At 46.2% G+C, this 25,249-nt stretch overlaps 1 protein-coding gene across 1 annotated transcript; it reads right to left on the bottom strand.

Moving 5' to 3' along the window:
- Positions 1–1,702: 1,702 nt before the first annotated feature.
- ZER1 (zyg-11 related cell cycle regulator) lies at positions 1,703–23,927 on the bottom strand. Its single transcript, XM_050927078.1, has 16 exons — positions 23,769–23,927; positions 16,797–17,083; positions 15,855–16,005; positions 15,035–15,471; positions 13,077–13,253; positions 11,563–11,677; positions 10,829–10,975; positions 10,258–10,431; positions 9,449–9,664; positions 7,503–7,544; positions 7,022–7,141; positions 5,828–5,943; positions 5,230–5,418; positions 3,977–4,074; positions 3,363–3,465; positions 1,703–2,131 (listed from the first exon to the last, which is right to left on the bottom strand). The coding sequence occupies exons 2-16, from the start codon at positions 16,952–16,954 to the stop codon at positions 2,074–2,076; spliced, it is 2,301 nt and encodes a 766-aa protein (XP_050783035.1). The 5' UTR covers positions 16,955–17,083; positions 23,769–23,927; the 3' UTR covers positions 1,703–2,073.
- Between the last annotated feature and the right edge of the window lie 1,322 nt (positions 23,928–25,249).

Genomic DNA, 25,249 nt, shown 5'->3' with positions numbered 1-25,249 from the left:
CGGAAGAAAATTATCTTAACTGTGAAAGAACCAGGACAAGGAGAGGGTTCCTAAGTTTGCGTTCTGCAGGTTGCACAATGTGCTGCTGGGGGACCTAGATTTAAGGCAAACCTTGGCAGGTCATACACAGGGTGGCCCAGAGGATTCCGGGGGCCTGGGGTCTTCGGCGTTGGGGGGCCCCCACTTTGGCGGTAATTCAGCGGTGGGGGGTCCTTCTGTTCCGGGACCCGCCGTTGAAGTGCCCCAAAGACCTCCGGTGGGGGACCTCGCCGCCAAATTAGCGCCGAAGTGGGACCTGCTGCCAAAGTGCAGCCGGGTCTTCGGCGGTAATTTGGGGGGCGGGGGGCCCCCACCGCGGGTTTTCGGGGCACTTTGGCGGCGGCTCCCGGAATGGAAGGACCCCCTGCCGCCGAATAACTGCCAAAGACCCGGCTGCACTTCAGCAGCGGGTCCTGCTTTGATGGTAATTCGGCGGCGGAGGGTCCTTCCGCCCTGGAGCGGAGGGACCCCCTGCTGGCGAAGACTGGGAGCGGAAGAAGTTCCGGGGGCCCAGGCCCCGCAAGAGTTTTCTGTGGCCCCCGGAACAAGTGAAGGAGTCCGCTCCAGGGGCCCTGAAAAACTCTCGTGGGGGCCCCTGCGGGGCCCGGGGCAAATTGCCCCACTTGGCCCCCCCTCTGGGCGGCCCTGGTCATACAGATGAAGATCCTGAGCTGGATTTCTCTCTCACTTGCACCAGTGTAAATCAGGCATAATGCCACTGAGGCAAATACAGTTGTACTGGTTAGTACTGGCATGAATTGGAGGAAAGTGGGGCCTTTTGTCTCCCAGAAGACATGGAGATTGTGTGTGAGTGGAGTGGAATTGCAGTCAGCTCTCTTGACCAAAGGGTTTGTGCTGCAAGGTGTTTGACAGACAGGGAGGCTAAATCCCCATTTAACATGGCAAATGTTGGCCCAGACGTAAGAAAAGAGAGAAAACTCCCAGTCCCTCACAAGTTCTAAAGTCACCAAATCATGCTGTAATGACTGGCGTGGGTCCCTGAGAGAGCTGGCCATGGGTGAGGGGAAACCCACCTTCTGGTATTTGCAGCCTTTACCATAAAACACAGAAAAAGCAATTTAAAAACAAGAGGTGGTAAAAGGACTTGCATGGAGAGCCAGAGAGACTGGACCCTTCTGTGAATGAACCTGATTCTTCATTGCACAGTATCCCTTGCAGGAAAACACCCTCCATTCTCAAGGGCAGGACAGCTGGTTTCCTGGCCTTTCCTTCACCGTGTGGTGCCAGGTGGTTGAAAGCTACCACTGTAGTGCTACTGGGAAAAGTCACAATTGCTGGTGTTAAAGGGTTAATGGGAATGCTTTACAGCAAGGAATTTCCAAATGCACTTGATACAATCCATCAAGCTTCCACTAGTAGCACCCCCATACGACAACCAACCGAAATGGCTTGAAGGTTCTTTCTCCCCTTCCTATTCTACTTACAAATATTAGGATCCCTTTGGTCTCAATCTCTTACCATTATTTTTCCCCTCTAGGCAAATAAATCATTGATCAGTGCCTACAATCCCACTGTAGAGATGTGGCCATGATGCTGGACTGGCTGTTCTTGTGAACATGACAGGACCTCATGCAATATAATGAAGGGGAATTGTCTAAAGGTGTGAAATAAAAAAAAAGTCACAATATCAATCACACAGCTAGATCTTCAAGCTCACATTAATTTGAGGCTTCTCATGTGGTCTAAAAAAGGTCAAAAGATACATGTTTTTTTTGTTTTTTATACAGAAATCATATACACAAAACTTCAATCCGTACCTTCATAACGAAAAACCTACTAATTTAAGGAAAGCATTTGTTGTGCAAAAGGTCCCCCCACCCCACCCCTGTGCACCTTCATCTACTGAGGGTCTTTCTCTCACACACACACACACCCATACACACACACCCACACACACACACACACAGGTTCCTTCCAACAGCCAGGCTGGTGAGAAAGAGTCCTCTCTATATACAGTGAATTAGAGAGAAGCTGGATACAGTGCTGGCAAGAGGCGTTGTTAGATCATTGCCTCTATCTGGAAGTGTCCATGTTCTCCTCTTTAAAGTTACTGCAGTGCTCTATAACTTTCCTGTGGACAAAATAAGGACAAGGAGAAAAGGTTTAGTTCAAAGACTAGGAAAATAATGAAGTGGGTCACAAGCATAATGCACCGTCACCTACATTTAAATGTAGTGTATGTATTAGGCAGTCTATCCTGAGACATGCCTCAATCCAGTACCTGTGTGACTAGTATATCTCAACAAAACCAAATCTAATTACCCACCTACAACCAATCCCTTCCAACATTAGTAAACATCCAGATCCACACCTGTCCATTTATCAACCCACCCATTATTCACTGGCCATCACACTCTCATCTCCCATCCAAACACCTTCCTGTCATCAACACATCTAATAATCTGCTCATCCAAACATCCATCATTCACCTTTTCTGTCATCTATCCTTGTACCCATATGTCTACCATTTAGCTCTTCCTTGCCATCTACCATCTACTTACCATGTTATTCATATACCTTCTATTCACCATTCTTCTACTGTCCCTGTCATTCATGCATCTGACCCATACACAATTCATCTACCCTATTATTCAATCTCCTACTCCATAAACTTCATTAATCTCCTCCACCATTTATCATTCTTTCAGCTACTGGAAGTGTCTGTCACATATACACAGTACACATATTCCCAGCAAATATCCACCCATCTTTTCAGTTTTCCCTATATCTATCAAGTCATAGCTCTCAACTTGCCATGGATTAGATGTATACAACTGGCTTTTAAAATCTGAAAGAATGATCTAAAAGGAAGGTTCTGACACCAAACGTCAGAGGAAGAAGCTTGAGAAAATGGTAGATTCATTTTACTATGTAAGACATTCTCCATCAATTTTATCACATGATTCAGTTCTTCTGGTGTCAATGATGTACATGTATAAACAGTAAGATAACACCAGGTTTGAGGGATGGAAATAAATGGGAGGCTATCCTTATAATCAGATCCAGTTGAGAGGTATGGCTCTACTATTCATCTAGATACCATCCAGCAGTCCATTGATACCTTACTGTCCTATCCACTAAACTCATCCACCCATTCTCCTTGTCTATTCCGCATCTATGAACAACTCTCAATTCACTTATATCCTTCCCATCTTTTCTATCTACTTATGCACACTACTACTATGTTCTCTCCATCCCTAATCACATATTCATTGGCCTATATTTGATAGCTTTAATCTCATGCTTATATAAAAAAAATCCTAAACCAAGGTTGCATGTTTAGTAACTTATCAGTTTCCTACCGGGCCATTTCCTTGGTCTCCTGGCGTGCTGAAGCCATCTTAATCACCTCCTTCAGAAGGGGCATTCCACCTTCTTTAATCAGCAGGGGGCAGTACTTGTCAGCTGTAAAGAAGTGGGAAATAGAATCCTGGGAATCTTCACTCCTACTAGGTCAAATCTCTACATTCTGCAGCCTGACTCTTCTCCCAAGGCAATGAGCTCAAATCAAGAGGAGACAGAGAAGCAGTGAGAAGGTTGCTGGCTGGTAAGCCATAGGATACAGCTTTCTCTTTCTAGTGGCTCAGCCTCTTAGGTGCATCCAATCTGCCGACGTATCGGAAATAGAAACCAATTCAGCACTCAAGCTTGCTAGAGTGATGGAAGCTCCAGAAGGCTGTTCTCATGCACTAACTCTATGTTGTCTTCCTAGTTCTGGCTACATCCCTTGAACATCCTTGGTAACTTCAAGGAGCTGCCTTGGAGTTAGCCACATACTCTGCATTAACCTACAGGCCTCTGAAAATAGTTTCCCTTGACCTTTCACCACCCCTGCTGTCTAACAGGCACAGTGTATGGAGATTCACAGCCCTAACCTTTTCACTGCATTTATAATGTTCTCTATGGAGGGACTTACGGTAAACAGAGACGAGGTTATAGAGAGCCCAAGTAGCCCAGTGCTGGCTGACAGGAGAGATCCCTTGCGGAAGGAGTCGAAGGATCGGTTCAAATGACCTGCAACAAATAGTAAAGAAAAAAATGAGAAACCCAAAAGCTGCTGTTCCAGCATCTTTTCCTGTTTTGGTACTGGAAGCTTCGCAGTCAGAGCTAATACATTACACAACAGTAAAGCTCATTGGCATATCAGCTTCCGGTATCCAAGAGTCAGTCATAGTTTGTGGTACTGACAGGCTCAATCCCTGCTGTTTAATACTACCATGTGGCACAGAGAACGAGCTCTGAAGGATTAAATGGGGAATTAATTTCTATCCTGTTCCAGTCACATTTCCTTAAGAAAGCTGAAATTCAGCAGTGCTGATCACTCCATAGATGGGTTACAGTTAAAGGGCCTCTATCTACCCTAGGTCAAGGCACAACTGGGGGACACTGATCATTCATAAACAATGGTTGTGCCATTTGTTCCTGCAAGAGTGAAGTGCATCTACACTGCAAATCTGGTTTGGAATCACACTTGTACTGCAACCTCACCAGTAATTCATTCCATCTGTTGTTGTACTAGTCTAGTGCATTGTGGAATTCCAGAGTTCCTGATGCAGCTCTCACAGGAGGAGCTTTAGGGTTATTCCACAAGTCACTCTAACACCTGAAGGGAATTTTGGGAGGCTTGTCTAAATATCCCCAAAGGCAGATTGAAGGCTGCAGCAACCCCTTTAGTGGAGACAGGGACATTCACCCTAGCTGTACCTTTTATTAGGAATCCGAATTTAACCAATAGCAAGAGAGGGATTCTGTAGATAAATGTTTTTAAGCAGACTAAGATGGTAAGATTCCATGTTTCTGCACAATCCGAATCCACCAGAAACATGCAGGACAAGTTCTAGTCCTACTGTGTTCCCTCAAGAGAAACTAGGGATACAGACTATTTTAATTTTCTCCATATTCTACTTAGAAGTGTAGCAATTGCCTGTCCAGATTAGACCAATGGTCCCTCTAATCTCCAGCTGTGGCCAGTACCACATACTTCAAAGGAAGTTGAAAAACCTCAACTAAAATAGTATGTCCATGTGGGAAATTTCTTCCTCACCCCAGGGAGAAGTTCTACACTTGATTAAATCTCCACCTTTCTTGCAGACTTCAGCGTGTTTGAGGTTACTTCTTGGGACAATCCCCGTTCCTGGAATAAATGGGCCAAGATGCAACATCCCTCACCTGTAATTGATATTTCTTCTGGAGTTAATGTCCCAGCTCTGGATGGCTGCCCACATCCTGTCGACTACTTCCTCTCGGCGTGGCTCACAGATACCCCAAGCCTCTGGGCCATCAAACATGATGTGGGAGAGAACTCCACATGCATTGTAAGATACCTCAATCCCATCTGCTTTGCTCTCCAACAGGTTGCTGCCAAGACAGAGGATAAGATTTCAGAGGTGCCATGATAGCCTTATGCAGCACATCAGGGACAAAAAACTTAGTATGCAAACAGTGCAGCCCCTGTGAACTCTAACCAGAGCTCATCAAATAAGTCATAATCTCCTAACCAGACTGGACACAGCAACCTATGCAAAACAGCTTGACAAACACCAGCTTCCCAAACTGGTTTTATTGATCATACAAACTGGGCGAGTTCCACTATCCTTTTTTTGTTCTTTTTAACAGGGGGGCGGAAACTGATGCAAAAATGTTAAATGACTGCCCTACATCACGCAATGACTCAATGGCAGTCAGGAAGAGCAGCCAAGTCTCCTGGCTCACAGTGCACAGCTCTAACTGTTAGACCATACTGCTTCGTGATCAGTGATGCACCAACCTGAACACACTGATGAACTGGGAGGTCATGAGCTGTGGGCGGAGCTCTTTTACCTCCGCCACATTTCCCAGAAGCCCCAACATGTTACGGTGCAGCTCCTGCTTCTCTGGGAACTCCTGAGGAAAGAAGGAACATGTGTAAAACAAAGTATGACCATTGCGATTGATGATGCAGCAAATCCAGGAAGGCAGACTACTTCCCAGCAGACAGGAATGGAGATCTCCTCTTGGTGTGGTGAGGTTTCTAGCATTCAAAACACATGACAGGTGGGAGAGAACCAAACCACTGCAAAGCAAGGGACAGTTCTCCGCTGCTTGACATGGCCACTAGAGGGAAATGCATCTCCAGGCACAGGACAGGGAGTGGGAGAGAGAGAGTAAATGAGGTAGAAGTATACCGTTTCCTTGTTCTCTTAGGATGTATGTATGTGGAGGGGGAAATAGGCAGAGTGTGTATAAGTCTTTTCTGTTTATGCAACAGACACAGCTTTTAGCAGGGATCAGATGAGCAAGGACTCAGTCCCAAACGCGACTGTGTGAAGTGGAGAGCAGGGGTTCCCAAACTGTGGTATGCGTACCATATTGCTGGGGGCTACTCATGAGAAATTGTGTAACGGTGGATTTTATTTATTAATTATTTTATTTATTGCATTTTCATAATAGACTACTCAGACAAAGCTTTAAAACTGTGGGAATTTGTTATATAAAATATGGTAGTTAATTTACTTCAGGATGTACCAATGAGAATACAGATTCACAGCCCCAACCTTTTCACTGCATTTATAATGTTTTCTATGGAGGGACTTACGGTAAACAGAGACGAGGTTATAGAGAGCCCAAGTAGCCCAGTGCTGGCTGACAGGAGAGATCCCTTGCGGAAGGAGTCGAATACAGATTTACAGAACCCTCAGCTCCAATCACCATACAGCGCAGGTTCAGTTGCCCAGCAACTTTCCAGTCTAACTGAGCTCAGAACTTAGTCAGGTTTTTTTCAGTTGTACATGTCACACTATAACTATATACGTAACAGTGAAATATGGACAGATGGCTAAAGACAGGTAGTGTTAAGAAGAGCACACAAAGTCTCAGCGATGAGAAGGATAGGGATACGCGGGTAGCTGGTAGATCTGGAAGGGGATACGCAATAAGAAGAGTTTGAGAACCTCTGGTGTAGAGAATACTGGGCAGCACTTACTTTCAGGCACTCCAGGAAGAGCTTCATGCCACTGTAGTTGAGAAACATCTCACAGTTATCAGGGGTTTCGTCTGTGATATTCCACAGGGCGCTCCAAGAGAACTCCATCACCTGATCACACTGCCGAGTCAGAGGGAAGGAGACATTAAAACACAGTGGAATGAAGTATGTGACGTGGGCAACTGCAGACAGAGCGCCTGTAATACAGGAGCCCAATGCAAACTAATCAGAAGGATGGGGAACTGCTGTCACCTCGGAAGGGACCAGTTTTTAATCAGTTCAGACCCACCAACACAAATATTACCATTATCCAGTTTATTAAGAGGAGCCAAGTCCCCACAAGCCTCTGGGGACACCTGGGAAATTGCTGGTGCAATGTGACTGGATTTCTAGCACCCCTGGGCTGACCTCTCCACCTCAGGATCAGAGTGAATATAAATGGAGTATATTTTGCTTACAGATTTTAAGAAGAAACACTTACTGTTTTATCCACCAGCTTCTTCTGAATCAGCTTTAGCATGGTCTGTGGGCAGAGAGAAGAGGGAATGAGAAGCGTAAGAGCAGGACTGGGAACAGGCTAGGAATCACAGAGATTAAAATAAAGACTGTACGTCAAACTGAATCCTGACACAGTCTGATGCAGCTCTCACTGAAGTCAATTGCAGTTATGCTTACTCATGGATTGGATTTGGCTCTATGCATATGAAATCTGATTCACAAGGTGTAAACACCCCTCCCATCTCTTTCGAGCTTAGTGTTATTTAGTCTGGTTCAGTGGCACCGTATAAACAACGATTCCACGGGTTCACACCTGTACCATCCAGATAACAGGTCCTTGGTTAAAGATACAAAAAGGCAGAGTTCAGTACAGAACAGCCCAGTGAGAAATAAATAGTCTGGTGTGAGCTCTTTATAGCTTCATGAAAAAGTTGGGTCCTCAGAAGTTGGTGGACTTTAACTGGGAGGCTGTTGCAAACTCAAGGGGGAGCATGGAAGGAGCCATGAAGTCAAGAGTGGGTGAAGGAGACCAAAGGAAAGACAGGGAAGAGCTTGGGGCATAGGAAATTTTGTTGGAGGAAATGAGGGCAGAGGTATGGGAGAGGACTCGAGCAGAGTCTTGAAGGGGAGAATAAGGAACTGGAATGTGAGGCAGGAGAGTTGAAGCCAGGAAGAGATTATGGTTATGTCAAAAATTTAGCAGTGTCTTCCTGTAGAAGGACTTGGAAACCCTCTAAAACTGTATATACACCCACATGCACAATTTCTGGTCCATTACTTGGACAGTGTTGTCTGTCAAGTGAGACAAAGAAACGTGTCCACTCAATATTACGTAACTGAAGGGAGTAACCACAATGGAAAGGTTCTGCAGACTTTATTATCTCCAAATGGGCAGCAGCTTTTCCTATCTCTGGAGAGGCAGCAGAGCCTTCCTGACCTGCTGGGCCATTTTGTATCCAAAAGCAGGGGCAAGGTTGTAACTCAGACATGTCCAAATGAAAACCCTTACATCGTTACCAAGAGGATCGTGCAAGTTGTGGAAACAACTTTTTTTTTTATGTTTCTAGGAAAACATTACTGCTCAGTGCAAAGCCCTCCCCATTCAATATTACTTTTCTTCGGGATGGTCTGCCTTCTCCTGATGGACAGACTGGCACAGACAGGTTATGGGACTTACCCAAGGCCACACGATAAATTTGTAGCAAAGCCAAGATTAGAACTCAGGAGTTGTGGCTCCTGGCCTTGTGTTGAGATCATGTTGCCTCCCCTGCCCTCAAACAGACACTACCTCTAATCAGTAGCGTAGATGGGGGGGAGCGGGGCAGTGGCCCTCTCCCACCGAGCACAAGTGGTGCCTTCTCAATTTCTTGGCGCCTTTGTACTCACCTGGGGGAAAATCAATTAAAAAAATAAGGCGCCACGCGCTGTGGCGCTTTTATTTTACTCACCTGGTGGCGCTCCGGGTCTTCGGCGGCACTTCTGCGGCGGGACCGTCATTTACGCTACAGGTCTTTGGCAGCATTTCAGCAGCGGGTCCTTCAGTGCCGCCGAAGACACCAGGTGCGAGCTGCCGGGTGAGTAAAAGCGCCGCAGTGGGTGATGCCTTTTTTTTTTTTTTTAATTGCTCCCCCTATTCCCTTCACCTGGCTACGCCACTGCCTCTAATAGCACATCAAGGGAATAATGACTTCCCCTGCTGGCATGTTTTCAAGGGGCTCAGCTTGAGGATGGTGGATTCCATGATAGGACAACACTGCTAAGACTGTAGCTTTCCCTGACTGCAATACTTTTCTGTGACACTCGGGGGCTGGATTATTTACTGGCCCTACTCCATGGACACTTCCAATGGAAGTCATAGAAAGTATTTTCCCACGGGACTCAAGCCCAGTCTGGGGTAGGGATTAGCAGCCATCCTGGGACCATACCAACCATGACAAACCCCATCTTTCCCACAGCCTCCTTATGGTCGTTGTCCACTTGGCAGACCAAGGCATTGCAGAGGTGTACAGCGATGCGCTGGATGGACTCATCCTGCCGAGTAGGGTTAAGGATGTTCAGCAGCAGCTCGTTGACACGACGGTACTGGAATTCCAGCTCTTCTGGGATGCTGAAGTTACACAGTGTCAGGCAGCAGTTCCGCTGCACCTACCAGGGGGAAGAAGAACAAGGTGAAGGTAGGCTGACATGATGGACTATCCTACAAGTATGTGCAAAACCCCATAGTCACATGTATAGTTGCCACACAGCATTGTCACTATCTTCCATCTCAACACAAACACCACATACACATGCATCACCCTCCAACCCAACACCATGCTGCATATGCAGTCCTCCCACAATAGCTTCACCAGCCTACAGCTCAACCCTCTCACCGGATGCACACTCTCCATCTGCTACCCAACCCCACCAGCACCTGCACGCTCCACATGCAATCCAAAGCCAGTCACCTTTGCCACAAATACACATGCACCATTATCGCCTCTTTCTTCCCCCACATTACTACTGAACTATGTCACCATCACATGTACAATGTCGATCCCACATAAAATTGCACCTGCCTACCCATAAAGTGAATGCATGACCAGATATAGGCAATGGCTTCTCTAGGGCATGCTGTGGTACACATTCAGTAGGCTCAAAGCACCCAGAAGGTGCAAAGTACTGGAAATGGCCTTTTACTGGGAGAAAGGGAAGAGAGAGAACAGTGAGAGCATGGTGAAGTTTGACTGAGCTCTTACTGTCACTTCCTGATAAGACTCCATGCCATTCAGCACCACCTGGATCACCTGACGCCGCAGCTTCACGCTCTGCTCCATCCGATACTCTGAATTTGTTAGGTAGAAAAGGGCTGCGCTCCCAGTCACCTGGATGTTCTTATCGTACTTGTGACACTTGAGAGCTGTGATCACCAGCTACAAAGAAACAAAGGGAGCTTTTAGTGCCATTTAATCCCAGCTGGGCCCTATGTAACCGCTACTCCTACGCAGGCAAAGACCAATACAAGCATTCAAGGGACGAAGAGCCCAGGCACAGCTGGAATAGGCTGCTCAATGAGATCATGAGACACGTCCTAAAATCAAGGGCCCTATTTCTATCATGCTACTGAAACTTCCTCTTTAGGAGCCTGATCCAAAGCGCATTGAAGCCAAAGGAAATGGGAGTCTTTCCATTGACTTTAATGGGCTTTGAATCGAGCCCTAAGTCATGGGGAAAGGTTTGATTTTTATGCTGTAAAATTCCGCTCCCCCTAAATCTGACTGTGCTCAAGGGAGGTGAGCACTGCCTGTGGGTAAATGCCTGTGTGCTCACCTGCAGTGCTCTCAGCAGCTGGTTGCAGCGCTCGATGCGGGCAATATCAAAAAGGAGATTGATGGCCCGGGATGTGATTTCGGGACGGTGTTCAGTGTATGCCTCGATAGCATTCAGCACCTGCTCTTCATTCTTGTCCCCACTCACCTGGCAGCAAGGGAAGGAAAAAATTCATGTCAAGGGAGGAAGAGACCAGCAAGAGAGGGGGTCGTTCAGGAGAGAGGCCAGCAAGAGAATGGGAGATCCGCAGAAGAGGAGTCTGTAGGTGGCAGCTCAAATTGTGTATGCACTCTCTCAGGCCCTTTCTATACTGGAAGCAGGATTCATTCTGATGAGGCCCAAGATATTAGCATACAGGCTGAGTTACCTCTCAGCCCAACCCTGCAGGAAGTGGTCCCTGCAGTGCAGGGTGGTATCTCTTTGCAGGATTATGCATGGCTACTTCTTCTTAAGCCTCAGACAGCCGTTGTCGAGTGCTCTTTGTGCTACAAGCAGGGTGGGGAATGGACAGGGTGCATGTGTGTCTTTACCAGGCTCCTTTCTAAACAGCTGTTTTTTCCCCTCACAAACACAGCATAGGGTAGGGACCTTGCGCCACTGCAGCATTATTCCAGCAGGGGGACCCATAGTTCAAAAGGCACATGCATCACGACCACAGAGCCTCAGAGCTCTGATATGCTGGCAGACTCTCTAACTTCAGACCTTTTCTGAGAATTTTCCCACTGGCCCTTTACCTTGTAGGCTGGGATATGCGTCAGACGGCAAAGAGAGGTCTCAAAGAGGCCCAGGAACTGAAGCGGTCGTTTTAGATCCCTGAAGGGGGCAATGCTGCTCTTTGATGGCTCAATGCTGGGAAAAGAAGAGATCATCCATGTCTGAGCTCTGCTTATGCAGCTCTCTCCACCACAGAGATAGTTACAGAGCTCGCTGTCTGCTCTGATTACACTTCACAACAAGCCAGAGCAGCTGGGTCTAAATTCAGTCATATCCCATCAAAATCCCAGGAAGGGTTTCTTAAAAGCAATCGCATCTTTAAAGACAGTCACATCATACTCCTTGATGGAACCGTTCATCACAGATGATCCCTACTGTTCTGCACAAAAAGTGAATGTGTCCACAGCAGTGACAATAGGAATTCAGGCAGGGAGACTATAGTTACCCAAGGTTGGTTAGGACAGCAGGGGTACAACTGATTGTTATAAAAAGGCCATGGGATTTCTAATGATCCTAACTAGTCAGGAACCTGATTTTATGTCTCCTCTGAAGGACTGCCATCAGCTCAACACCCCTCTCATTACAATGAAGCCTTGGGTTGGTATCGACATAGAACATTATCAACAGTGATTGCTGCATCACTGCTATATTCCTTGAAGATCTACAGCCTATGTTTTCCACAAATTCTGCAAAGAAGCCAGTGCTGCAGCACAGCAGTTTTGCTTTCACACTGTAACAGCTCAGAATATGGGAGGGAAAAATTCCTGGCTGATTTGGAACGAGAGATAAGAGTGCTCCCTGTGGATGCTGGTTGGGATTTCAAACGGGCCTAAGGAAGTTAGGCTCTTACTGGGCGTCGTATTGACAAATCTCAATATTAGCACTGTAATTCCAGCTCCCTAAAAATATCTGCAGTCATAACTGCAGAAGTAATTCTTTGCTAACACTTCTAAAAACTGTTGTGTAGTGAAGCTGATGCAGGAAGGCTGCTGTGCTCCCCCCCAGAACTCACTGCATTTCAGTGGTGGATAAGAGTTCATAGAATATAGAATATCAGGGTTGGAAGGGACCTCAGGAGGTCATCTATCCAACCCACATCTCAAAGCAGGACCAATCCCCAGACAGATTTTTGCCCCAGATCCCTAAGTGGCCCCCTCAAGGATTGAACTCACAACTCACTCAGCTAAGAACTCACAACCTGGGTTTAGCAGGCCAATGCTCAAACCACTTTGAGCACAGTCTGTGGAGGGCTTTGTTTTCTTTTTGGAGGGATGCGAATGATATATAATCTATTTTTACAGCTGTCAGTAAGTGAGTAATGTATAAGGAAAAGGACAGCTGCAAAACCTATGTGGATGTGAATGAAAGCCAGGTAGGGCTAATTAATGACTATTCTGAAGCCCTCACCCATGGTGGTCAATCCCACTTGGAGAGAGGCCAAGATAGAGAATTGTCCTTCCTGCCGCTTTCAATGAAATCTCCCCTCCCACAGATCCACAGTGACCGCCATCCCTACCTGGCCTTCTAGCCTTACCTTGTCTGACCCACTTTCTCCTCAATGCTTGAGATGGTACAGTTCTCCAGCATGGTGTGCCCTGAGATATCTAGTGAGGAGAGGTTTACCAGGTTATCCACAAACAGGCTCAGCACCCGCCGGGTCAGCTTGAATTTGTAATAACTGGACAGGCGGTCTCGGGAAATATCCAAGTGCCTGAAAATGAAAGCAAGCATCTCAGAGTCTGGAAAGCATCAAGTGGGGCTTCCCCTATCCTTTCAGGTCAAACCCAGCCCTGCAGAGACCGTTCACAAGCACAACTGCTGATTTTCCAAGATACAGGGATGTGACTCTGTGGAACTAGCATCAGGATGGAGTCCTGTGTACAACCTAAGTGCACCCAGTGCCCTTGGATTATACACCAACAGATCCCTGGTGGGGGCCTGTCTAGAATGGGGTATGAAGAATTACTCAGCTAAATGATCAGAACGGCAGCTACTGCAGGCTGAGCAAGCAACCTTTCCAGTCTTCATCATAAACAGGCATCTGATCATTTCTCTAATCATGGAACTGGCTACATATCTTCTACCTGGGGATCAAATTGCACCAGAAGATCTTCTCATCCCCAGAAAGGAGTGTTACCTCATCTCCCAAAATTAATGACAGAAGTTCTCTGATTCCTCCCTTTGTCTCTTTCTTTTCCAGTCTAGATATTGTTGTATCCATGACACTATACAGAGATCTTAATAATCTCTATTACACCAGCACCATTGCCCTATAGTTTTAAATGTTTGATGTTATATGAAAAAACAAAATGTAAAATTAAGTTAATAAACCATGTAATAACAGTAATACACTTTCTCGTACAACTGCTACCCACAGGGGGCCATGTGGTGGCTCCGGTACACCCTACTGGACAGATAGTCAGGTATGTTCCTACCAGAATGTGTGAGAGATACAGAGAGGGACTGGATTGCACATTAGTGATTAAAGACACATAGGCTGGAATTTTCTAACGGGCATATGTGACTTAGGAGCCTAAGTCCCATTTTTAAAGTGCTGTGGGCACTTAACAGTTAAAGTCAACAAAAATCAGTGGGACTTAGGTGCTTACATCGCTTTAAAAATGGGACCTAGCTCCTAAGTCACATGGATGCTTTTTAAAATTTTACCTCTGGTGCTTTTCTGACACGTCTAACGTGTATGAGCATGGAGGCCCCTAGTAACCACAGAGACTATAAACGATAAGATGGGTGGACAGGCTCCTTTAATTCGAATGGTAAAGTCCTGTGGCTTTGGACCAGAAAAGCCTGCATTCTTTTCCTGGTACCAAATGTGCAGTTTTGCTGGTGACTGTGGTGCTCGCTGTTTGCAGCTATGGAGTCATGTAACAGCACTAATTCTCACTGGTAGACCATGGGTGCCTATTTGCTTTGGATGACATTGTTTCCTGGATCATCCTCTTTCTCTAACTCTGTGCTCAGAGCAATAAGGTCTGCTGCTTATTTCATGTTCAATGGGCTTTGGTGGTGCTCAGTGATCAGATGTTTCAAGCCAACCATTGAGTGCTAAGTTTTTCTCTTATCTATGAGCCAGGCTTAAACGTTGGACTTCCTCATTCAATAAGCAACCGGTGGGAGTCAGTTCTGATTTCACACTGCAATTATTGCTGTGATACCAGCATCCAAGTGTCCCCACAGACCAGGAGTAATTATGACTGAGGATCAGGTATAAAAATAGGGAACCCCCTCTGAGTGCCTGATCTTGCTGTCCTTATGCAGGAAAAACCTCTATGGGCTTCAGCAAGGGCTTTGGGCTGCAAAGGGAGTGAATGATCAAGTGCCTTTGAGGGAAAGCTCTGTTCTTCCACCACCACAAACCTAAAATCTGGGATGGGGAAAATGCTCTCGGAAAATTAATCCTCAGTCCTGAGCATCTCTGAGCACCTGCAACTCCCAGTGGAGAACGAACGAGTGAGGAGGGAGGCATCTGCTGACCTGAGCTTGCGGAGCTGTGAGATCACTTGGATGTGCTCCTCTGAAAGGTCCATGTTGTAAAGCACTAAGGAAACCAGACTGTCCTTCCACTGGGTCAGAAATGCCACATCATTGAGCTGGATCCCAGAGAGATCCAGGGCAGTGAGGGAGGCCAAAGGTCGAAGCAATGTCTCCACGTTCACCCCCTCAGTCATACGGCCCAGGTTCAGAAAGCGCAGGCGTCTGAACCCCTCGAAGGTAAAGTCCTTGACCAAGACCTGGCGAGTGGGGTTCACCAGGCAGTCGTCTTCACAGCCTCCTGGGTTCTCTTCCTCGTAGAAGAGATTACTGCAGCCAAAGAGGCTAAGAGAAACTAGAGTGTGGCTGAAGCTCAGCAGTGTCTGCAGGCTCTTGGCTGTCAGCTTCTCACAGTTAATCAAGGAGAGCTCAAGAAGGTCCTGGAAGGCAGGAAGCCAAAATATTAGAATTACTTCACTGTCAGTTTTCCTACAGCAACTCCTGGTGGGAAAGGCCAGGTCTGGAGTACTCAGCTCTCACACAGCCAGCGTTTCCACACTGTTCCCTACAGTGGCTCCTGCTGGGAACAACTAGGACTAGAGTACTCTGAGTTCCCATACAGTCAGTGCTCCCACTCCATTCCCTACAGCAACTCCCGCTAGGAAAGGCTGGGATGGAGAAGCCTCAAGTTCCCCCACAGCTAGGATTCTGATAAAGCAGGTAAAAAGTACAAGTAATCTATGGTTCTCCCTGAGAGTTGTGAGTGGTCTCTGCTGTGGGCTGCTGCAGAGTGACACCCAGGAAGACATAAATGCAATACCACCTGCTTTCTGATGGCTTCCAGGTCCTGGTCCTGCACTACGTCCTCCCGCAAATGGATTCGGGCTAGCCTGGTGCTCCGAGGATCTGAGAACAGGGTGAAGAAGCTCTCATGGGGTTCAAAGATGCTGTCTGCATTCACCAGCTCCACATACCTACGTGAGAGGTAACAGGGTTAGCTCATCAGTGGGATTGATATGGGCACACCTGGTAGGATTTTTATCACAGCTATAGCACGAGAAAGCATGTGTGTGTGAGACTCTCCCTCTGATCTCTTCGGATAGCCCATGGATGGCCAGTCCATGGAATGCCCCCTAACACCGGGGGCATTCCCTGGACAAGGCTGGGACGGTGGTGAAATCTGCTGACTTTAAAGGCCCTCTATACTGTAATGCAGCATAGCGGTGCCTAAAGCCAATGGAGGATCAAGACTCACATCTAATATAACAATCACACTTGCATTTGTACATTTTCTTTCCTACTATTGTTACAAATAACACCCAAGATTCTTGGAACTGAAAGAGATCCAAGAAAATAAGTATTTTTCTTTATTTTCCACCCTGGGGTTTGAATTTTTCAATTTAAAAAACGTTTCCCCTCTTTTTCCATCCTACTTTTTCTAAGCTATTAAATCTTTCTGATTTTGCTGGAGCTCTCCCAGGAGGACCAGAAAATGGGATAGACCAGGACTCCATTGTGGTGGGTGCTGTATAAATATAGATCTCTTTCCCTCTATCAGCTTTCCCAGCCATGGTGCCTATAAGGGCACACCCCTACTAGTTCTCCAGTCAACCACAGAGCTCTCCAGGAAAAACAAGCTAGGCAAAAGCTACATTTCTAATAGAAATAAGTGTAAAGTGTATGCATCCCTCCCCTTGAGTCTTGGCTTCTTCCCCCAGCTACTATCCCCAAAGGACAGCAGCACCCACACAAGTCAATCACGTACTCATTGACGAGCTTGTCACAGATCTCACTCGGCAGGAAGACATCGGGGTGAAGCCGGAGAGTCTCGTTGTCCAGTAGGTAGCAGAGGGTCCCCTCCAGGTTGCGGAGGCAGTAGTCTGTGCATAATGTCATCAGCGACTCTGGGCTGTCAGATGCCATCTTCAGGGAACAGAGGTGGAGGGCAGGGGGAGCAGGGAACTGTGGCAGAAGGAAGTTTTTCAATTCAAGGGATCCCTGCCCCCCAACCTCAGGAGATTCCCAGCTGGATTTACAGGGACATTAGGACATCTGCAGGCAGACGAAAGACAGACAATCAGATAAAAGAAAAATACATTGGAAAGTACCCTGAAAATCTGCCAGTGCTTAGGAGACACTGATGGTTAGGTTCATCTGTTGGTGGCAAAGAGAGTTGCAGATGTTTGGCCATTAGCAAATAATGCCCTTAATTGCTCGATGCCTCAGTTTTCCCACCAGTAAAATGGAAATAACACTCCCCAAGCTTCCATGATGCTATAAAGGTTAGCTAGCTAATGGGAACCATGTTCATTAATTAGATTAAATATTGGAAAAAAGCTTCCAAGCAGTGAACTGCATCTGTCTGAAGATGATCCTCTTAGAGGGAAGTGGGGGGAAGCCACATTGCTTGGATCACATAAAACTAGACTGAGCGGATCACTAAAAATATACTGTAGGGCACAATCCAGAACGCAGACTTGATGGGACCTGGCAGCTTGCCCCATCTCTAACATCTAGGATTCTATTTATTTTAATTTCAATTAAACTACTTTGCTTTGTATTTAATTTGAACCTTCCCCTGCAGTGCTGAAAGCTCCAAACCCACAGGATTATACCAGTGCCCAGAAGCAGGATATGAAACTGAGTAGAGACCAAAAGGAAACTGGCTGGTCTGCTTTTATTTTCCAAGGTGAGTGAAATGCAAAGTGTACATAGGAGAGACAGATCAATCTTTATAACTTCTCTCCATTTTAATTCTCTGAGGTTTTGTCAGTAACAAAAGCCACATTCCTGCAATTCCTCCCTTATGGGCAGACTCCAACCTCTGCATAAAGCCCTAATGAAGCCAACTGGCTCTATGTGAGTGAACCCCCACAAAGTCAATAGGGCTCCATGCAGGCACAGAAATCTCGTTACAAGAACAGGGCAGTGAAATTATTTTTATACAATGAAGGGTCTGATCCTGTGGTCACATATATGCATGAATAATATTACTTGTGAGTAGTCCCATGTGTAAGCGTTTGCAGGATCAGGTTCTCAGATGAGCTGGAGCTTTAAAGCTGACCTGTAAAAAGAATTAGGCTTGGGGCTTTGTTTTACTTTACGATAGATAAAGACAGTCAGAAATGTTTGAAGATTTTTCCTGTTTGTTTTTTACCTGAGAAATATCAGAAATGCAAAGTCTGGTCTTCCCTGATGTTGCAGGAGAACTTCTTGGGAGTCTCAAAAATGTTTATCACATATTACTTGAAGGAGACGTGTGAGAAAGAGCATGAGTGAAGGAAAATCTTTAACAGAGACATATTTTCGCTGAAATGTTCCTTAACTATTGGAGTTAAGCGTTTTAAGCAGTTGTACTAAAATTTCCTTCCCTTCTCCACTGCTCAGCTTTCACTCTTGACTCTTGGGATGCCATGACAGACATCTCAATTTCTAGCGTAAAATCAGAGGCACGTGCAAAACCAAAACTATTTTTTAAAGAAACCCTTTGAGGCCTTCTTTATACATTACATAGAAGCAAAAACAGGCACTAGGAACCTTGTGGATACTTTCAGACAGAAAGTGCATGAGATGGGTGGTTGTTAGATAAGGTTGCACCATACAGAAGTTTTGTTAGCTGTTGCCATGTAAACATCAGAAAGAAGTTTCTTTACAAGTGTTGAAACTAAGGGCAACAGCTAAAAAGGCATTTGTGGCATCTTCCCCTTCAGGGGCAGACATTTCATCTGCACCCTGTCTTAATAGTTTCAGATTGCCTGTGTTGGTTCAGGCCCACCTGTACACCCCTGAGGATTGTGTCCCAAGCCACCCCCTTCAACTACCTGGCTGGTCGCTTCCTGATAAGGCACAACTCCAGACCACACTCTTGACCCACAGCAGCACTCTGCATATGGGAGGAAAGGAGAAGGCTCCTCTGTGGTACCCAGTTAATGGTGCCTCATGGACCAGCCAGCAGGGGGTCTCCGAGCAGCAGTTGAAACATCTTTCTCTCCCTGCTTCTGCTTCCAGCTTGAGCCAGACCAGTATATCACCCACAAAGCGATAGAATCTGCTCTCTCTTTAATCTTCTACTGTCATTCTTTTCCATACAGCACAGCATTTGCATCATGTTTAGTGTCTCATTTGGGTTTTTATAGAGGTCCTTGCACTGCTTTCTTGTGTGTGCACAGTAAACTCTGAGGTTATGTGCTGCATGCCATCACCGATGTGGGATATTGTACCCCCATCTTCCCTTAACTATAACTCACTCCCCACATGGAAATAGCAAAGCAATGAAAACCGAAGATGACCACGAGCCCCAATAACTTACCTGAGTTGTAGCAGATACAGAGTTAGGAACTTGAGACTGCTCTTCTATAGCAGCTTTCATCAAATATTCTCAAAGCACTTTATAACCATTAATTAACCACCAGCACCCTGGGAAATAGAACTATTCTCCTATTTCTATAGATAGATGGGAAAACTGAGTCACAGAGAGTTGAAGCAATTTGCCAAAAGTTATGCATTGAGTCTATGGCACAGCTAGGAATAGAACCCATATCTCCTGACTTCCAGGCCTATGCTTCAAAGTCAAGGCTATCACCTAGATCCCACCAAATAATTACTGACAGCTGAGGTGCAGAGTTAACTGATTCCACTCCCAAAGGACTGTGCAAGTAGTGATCAGAGCACCACTGAGGAATTTGATGGCCATTCTCCTTCTCTCCAGTCCCACCTCTGCTGATCAGCTGTTGCTCTGGAAGGTGTTGCAAAATGTCTTTAACATCCAGTCTCTGCTTTTCATCATGGGATTCCATAGAGCAGCACACTCAGTGCAGAAGGACAAAACAGCAAACATATCGACTCGGTCTCTTTTCCTGTCCCTCCTCTCATGATGATTCATTCCTTAAAGGATTCCCGGGCTATTTTCCTAACCATCAGCATGTCATAACTAGCCCCAATTGGAATCTCCACTGTAGCCACTGCCCTACAGGAAGGCACCAGTCAGATGGATCAGACAGGTAAATCAATCAGGAACTCCCCCTCCCCCTTTCAGAAGCTCCAGTCAATTGGCCTGCTGCTTTGACCATGACTTCAAGGATGAGGTAACCACTCAGATTCAGGCACTGAATAGTCCCCATGGGAGACAGGAGCACAGCTGTGGCTTAGCTTTCCTATCAGCCCAGGCTCCAGCCTTCTGATCCCTCCCTTTGCTTCAGGACAGATTTCTGTGCAACCTAGGGGGAAGCATGAGTTGCAAATCAAAACTCCGTTCTTCTTTCTGTGTCTCATTAATTCTCCTTTAGAGAATGTGCTTCAGTGCCAGGAACAAGAGCCAACCAAGTAATTAACCCAACACGGAAAACAACTACTAAAGAAAAAGGCAGAGATCAGCAGAACTGCTCTTTGTTTCGGAATAGCCGTTCATTTAGTCTAGCTCTAGTTTCCACAGCAGTCTCTTTAAATCAACTCTGGGCCTGGTGTGAGTGGGTGCAACTCCACTGACTTCAGCAAGAGCAGAAACTATGGCTGAATTTGGCTCCTGTATTCTGGATCTGCTTGTACCTGATTTTCAGCATCAGATGATGTGAAGTGGTTGTGTCTTCTCCTTTCCATGAACATCCCTGGAAATATCCAGACAATGGGCAGAATCTCCTCCCCAAATTTTAAACACAAAACTCTCATCTTAACCTACTCCATTCTGACCTAAAACCATTTAATAAACTATCCAGTGGAGAAGAAGGTTGAGTTATTGGCTACCTTGTGCCCAAGGTACAGAAAGGTTTCAGAACGAGAACAATTACAAATGGGCTTTACAGAAAAAAAATTAAACCCAGCAATCAACAAAAATCTTATATAGGATCTAGTTAACTCAGAGGATGGTAATGGGAGATGGAGCCTTTCACTTCTAGTGATGGTCTTACAGGTCACACAATTCTATTTCAGGCCATGCTGGTAGCAACTGAATGTCATTACCTCTCAATGGCTGCTTGATGGCTCCAATACCCTGGTGATTGGTGCAATATAAGGAGCTAAAGGGATGTAAAATGAGTTGTGGTCTCAGTCCAGTTCACAGAGGACATAGACTGTGTCTTTCTATATGTTTGTATATCGACTAGTGCAACTGGGTCCCAGTCCTGATTAGCACCGTTGGATGCTACTGCAATGTAATCAGATGACTGATATTTCATAGAACTGGGGAGCAGAAATGATCTGTGCTTTAATCCCTTAGTTCCCAAGAACCATCACTATTACCATATGCAAAAGGCACCCCACTCTCATCTAGGGGGAAGGGATTAAACTATCACTACAGGGGAGCACTCACCATTATGTGTATTAGAGTAGTGCCCAGAAGCTTCAGCTGAGATTTGGGCCCCATTGTGCTGGACACTGTACAAGCACAAAAATAGAAGACCCTGCCCTGAAGTTCCTAACTAGGGGCACAAGGCAACAGGGAGGGGGAAAATAAGGGGCTCTCTGATGGGAACACAATGTTGCATACATTTACTAGGTATAGGCACCATATTTCTAAGTGAACTGGAGATACTGGGGGAGGGATAACTCAGTGGTTTGAGCATTGGCCTGCTAAACCTAGGGTTGTAAGCTCAAACCTTGAGGGGGCCATTTAGGGAACTGGGGTAAAAATCTGTTTGAGGATTGGTCCTGCTTTGAGCAGGGGGGTTGGACTAGATGACCTCCTGAGGTCCTTTCCAACCCTGATTGTCTATGATTCTACTGTCTAGCCATTATCATAAGGTGTGGGCTCTTCTAGACCACTCAGCTGGCTGGTTGTCTACCTGGCTACCAGATTGTCACCCATGGTTTCCAAGGTAGGCAATTAACTGCCTGGGATGTGTGAAGGGTCAAGGATGTGTGTGCAGGGGATCCAAACAGTGAGGCACGCAGTGACCGAGACACCACTATAACCCCAGCTGCACAAATTGAGTACTGATTTCCCACCCTGGCAGATCCCCTTCCATCTTGGAGGAGGGTTGATCTAAGGGGACAGACTTATTTAAAACAAGCTTGTTAACCAATGTGCCCCATGATGGCTAGAGCCATGAGCCCCATCCAAGGCAGCCAGGGAGTAGTACACCACCCTCAGCATTCATTAAAATGAAGGAAACTATGAGACACAGCATTCCTCCAGCCCCAGCTTCCCAGATCCAAACAGCCGCTTCTGTGGGTGCTGCTCCTCTATGATATACATCTGCATTTTTAAGACATTCCCAGCTTCACCCACATGAGAGGCCTGGTGCTGCAGTTCTCACACTTAGGAATGCCTGTGTTAGAATTTGTATCTTGGACTTCAGATCAATCCCCTCTCCTATTACGTACTCTCTTCAGCCTGGTGCTTGAGACTAGGCCAGATTCATTGTGGCTCAGTGCCAAGGTGCGTAACCTTCATATTTGCTGCTACAAAGATGATTGGCAAGGCTGACTCTTTCAGCATCATGCGTTTGCCCACATAGAGAGCATAACAAATATTATCATGAACAGAGCACAAGGGATTATTTAAAATAACAGATTAAATGTAAATCCAGAGCTCAGCATAGGTTACATTCTGAAGGAAAACTGCATTGTCAATTTATATTGCACTTACAGTTCACAGTTCCAAAGCACTTGACAAATACTAACTGATTATCCCAACTGTTGCAGGAGATATCATCATCTCTATTTTACAAGTAGGGAAAATGAGGCACAGAACAGTTCAAATATTCATAGTATCAAAGCTATGCTGAGAATTTAGGAATTTTTTGGTGCTCATCCTCAGCTCAGACCACACCAAACATCATAAATCAGATTATAAACAGGGAACAGGTTGCCATTTGTATATGACTATGGCGTGGATACTCCCTTTAAAGTTAAAATACAGTACAAGACCATTGCTGCTGTTTGCAAAGGTCACGCACCCAGTAAAATGTCTCCAGAAAAGCCTGTTATGATTCGCATTAACACTGTGCATCACCAGATCACAACGGCCTCCAAAGATATTTTGAGGTGTTTCACCAGCCTGCAGAATGGTCCCTGTCAAAATCAGGTCTTTCTGTCCCTTGAAGGAAGGGACAGACAGGGCGAAACTCCCTTCTGGGATACATACATCTGCCTCTCTGGAAGAGGTGCTGTGCCTGTTCCCAATCTATTTCAAAGGTCACTCTATAAAACAGCTTCATGAGAGCTGCCACCCTTTTACAGGATCTCTCCTGCAGGATATTGTATTACAACATTGTCATGAATGAGTCATGATACAGTTCCACAAGTGCCAAAAGACATTTGGGGGCTCCTTTAATGCCCTTCAAGATGTGCAGCGGTCCCACGGAAATCGGCTCTATAGCTTAGGTGCAGATCATGGATCCTCCTCTGTCATGTGTCAATCCTGGGAAAGGAGGAGGGTCTTTGCTCACTCCTTTCCAGTGGGCAGGGGTCCGACTGGGTACCCCTGGTAATGGGGGGACGGTTACTCCTCTCTTAGGGGGTCACCCACAGTGGGAAATCATGTCTCCCGAGGGTGGATCCAGAGGATACAATGCTCCCTCCCATGCCCCTTTGTGGGTGGATGGTCCCCTCCCCGGGACAGTAGGTGGGTGTGACAGGCCCCGTCCCTCACCCCGCGCAGTGGGTGGATCCTGGGTCCCTGACAGCCTGGGGATCGGGTCCCCGCAGTGGGCGGATCTGGGAACGGGATCGGGTCCCCCCGGGGCACCGGTACCTCTGGCCAGCCCCGCATGCTCTTATCCCCGATCTCCCCGGCACCCACCTGGCCCGAGGCCCCTGCCCGGCTCCCTGGGTAGAGGGGATCCAGGTTCGTTCCGGTTCCGGTCCCCGGGGGCGGGGGTCTGTGTGTCCTCCTGAGGGTCCGCTCCCGCCCCCCCCCAACAGCCTCCGCTGTCAACAAATCCACCCGTCACTTCCGCCAGCCGGAGCCCGGAGCCCGAGACTGCCTTTCCCGGGAAACGGAATCCCCGCGCAGAACGTTCCTCTGCCTGGGTAGAGCCCAGAGTTCCCCCACCCCGACAGCCCCTATCGCCCGAACCCCAGGGAGCTGAAGGGTTCCAGACGGACCGCAAGGGTGACACTTCCCCCTGGGCCTTATCTCCTGGGAACCTGGGAAATCCCATCACATTGCAGCCTTCCCTCAATGTCACAAGATGACATCACATCATGAGAGTTTCCTTGTGCAGCATGGTGACATCATGGCACAGTGAGATGACATCACAGACTGATAGTGTCCCACATGGTGTGATGACATCACACTGTGATGGTGGCCTGGCATGGAGAGATAATAATACCTAGCTCTTACCTACATTGATTTTTGGTATCAGTAGATCACAAAATGCATTATAAAGGAGGATAATATCATTATTGCCATTTTACAGATAGGGAAACTGAGACACGCATGAGGGAGTGACTTGTCCAAGGTCACCCAGCAGGTCAGTGGCAGAGCAAGAAAATAGAACCCACATCTCCTGAAACCGAGTCCATTGCCCTGCCAACTAGGCCAAATTGCATTTTGGCATGATAATATGATTGAATCCTGGAAGTATTAAATTGTTTCACTGTTGTGTCAGAAATACAGGATGTTGGGATAATGTTGCATTGCATTTTTATTACAATGGTGTAGCATTGTGCCACATTGATTTTTATTGCAGTGTGATGACATTATGTAGTATGCTAACTAGGGCTGTCAAGCAATTAAAAAAATTAATCCCAATTAATTGCGCTGTTAAACAACAAGAGAATACCATTTATTTAAAATATTTTGATGTTTACTGCATTTTCAAATATATTAATTTCAATTACAGCAGAGAATACAAAGTGTACAGTGCTCACTTTATTTTTTATTACAAATATTGGCACTGTAAAAAAATTGTATTTTTCAATTCACCTCATACAAGTACTGTAGTGCAATCTCTTTATCATGAACTTACAAATGTAGAATGATGTAAAAAAATTCATTCAAAAATAGAACAATGTACAACTTTAGAGCCTATAAGTCCACTCTTGGTCAGCCAGTCGCTCAGACAAACAAGGTTGGTTACAATTTGCAGGAGATAATGCTTCCTGCTTCTTATTTACAATGTCACCTGAAAGTGAGAACTGGCATTTGCATGGCACTGTTGTAGCTGGCGTTGTAAGATATTTACATGCCAGATGTGCTAAAGATTCATATGTCCCTTCATGCTTCAACCACCATTCCAGAGGACATGCTTCCATGATGAGGGGTTCTGCTTGATAATA

Source organism: Gopherus flavomarginatus, chromosome 17 (assembly GCF_025201925.1).
Source record: "Gopherus flavomarginatus isolate rGopFla2 chromosome 17, rGopFla2.mat.asm, whole genome shotgun sequence".
Classification (NCBI taxonomy): Eukaryota; Metazoa; Chordata; order Testudines; family Testudinidae; genus Gopherus; species Gopherus flavomarginatus.
This window is presented reverse-complemented; position numbering and strand designations above follow the sequence as displayed.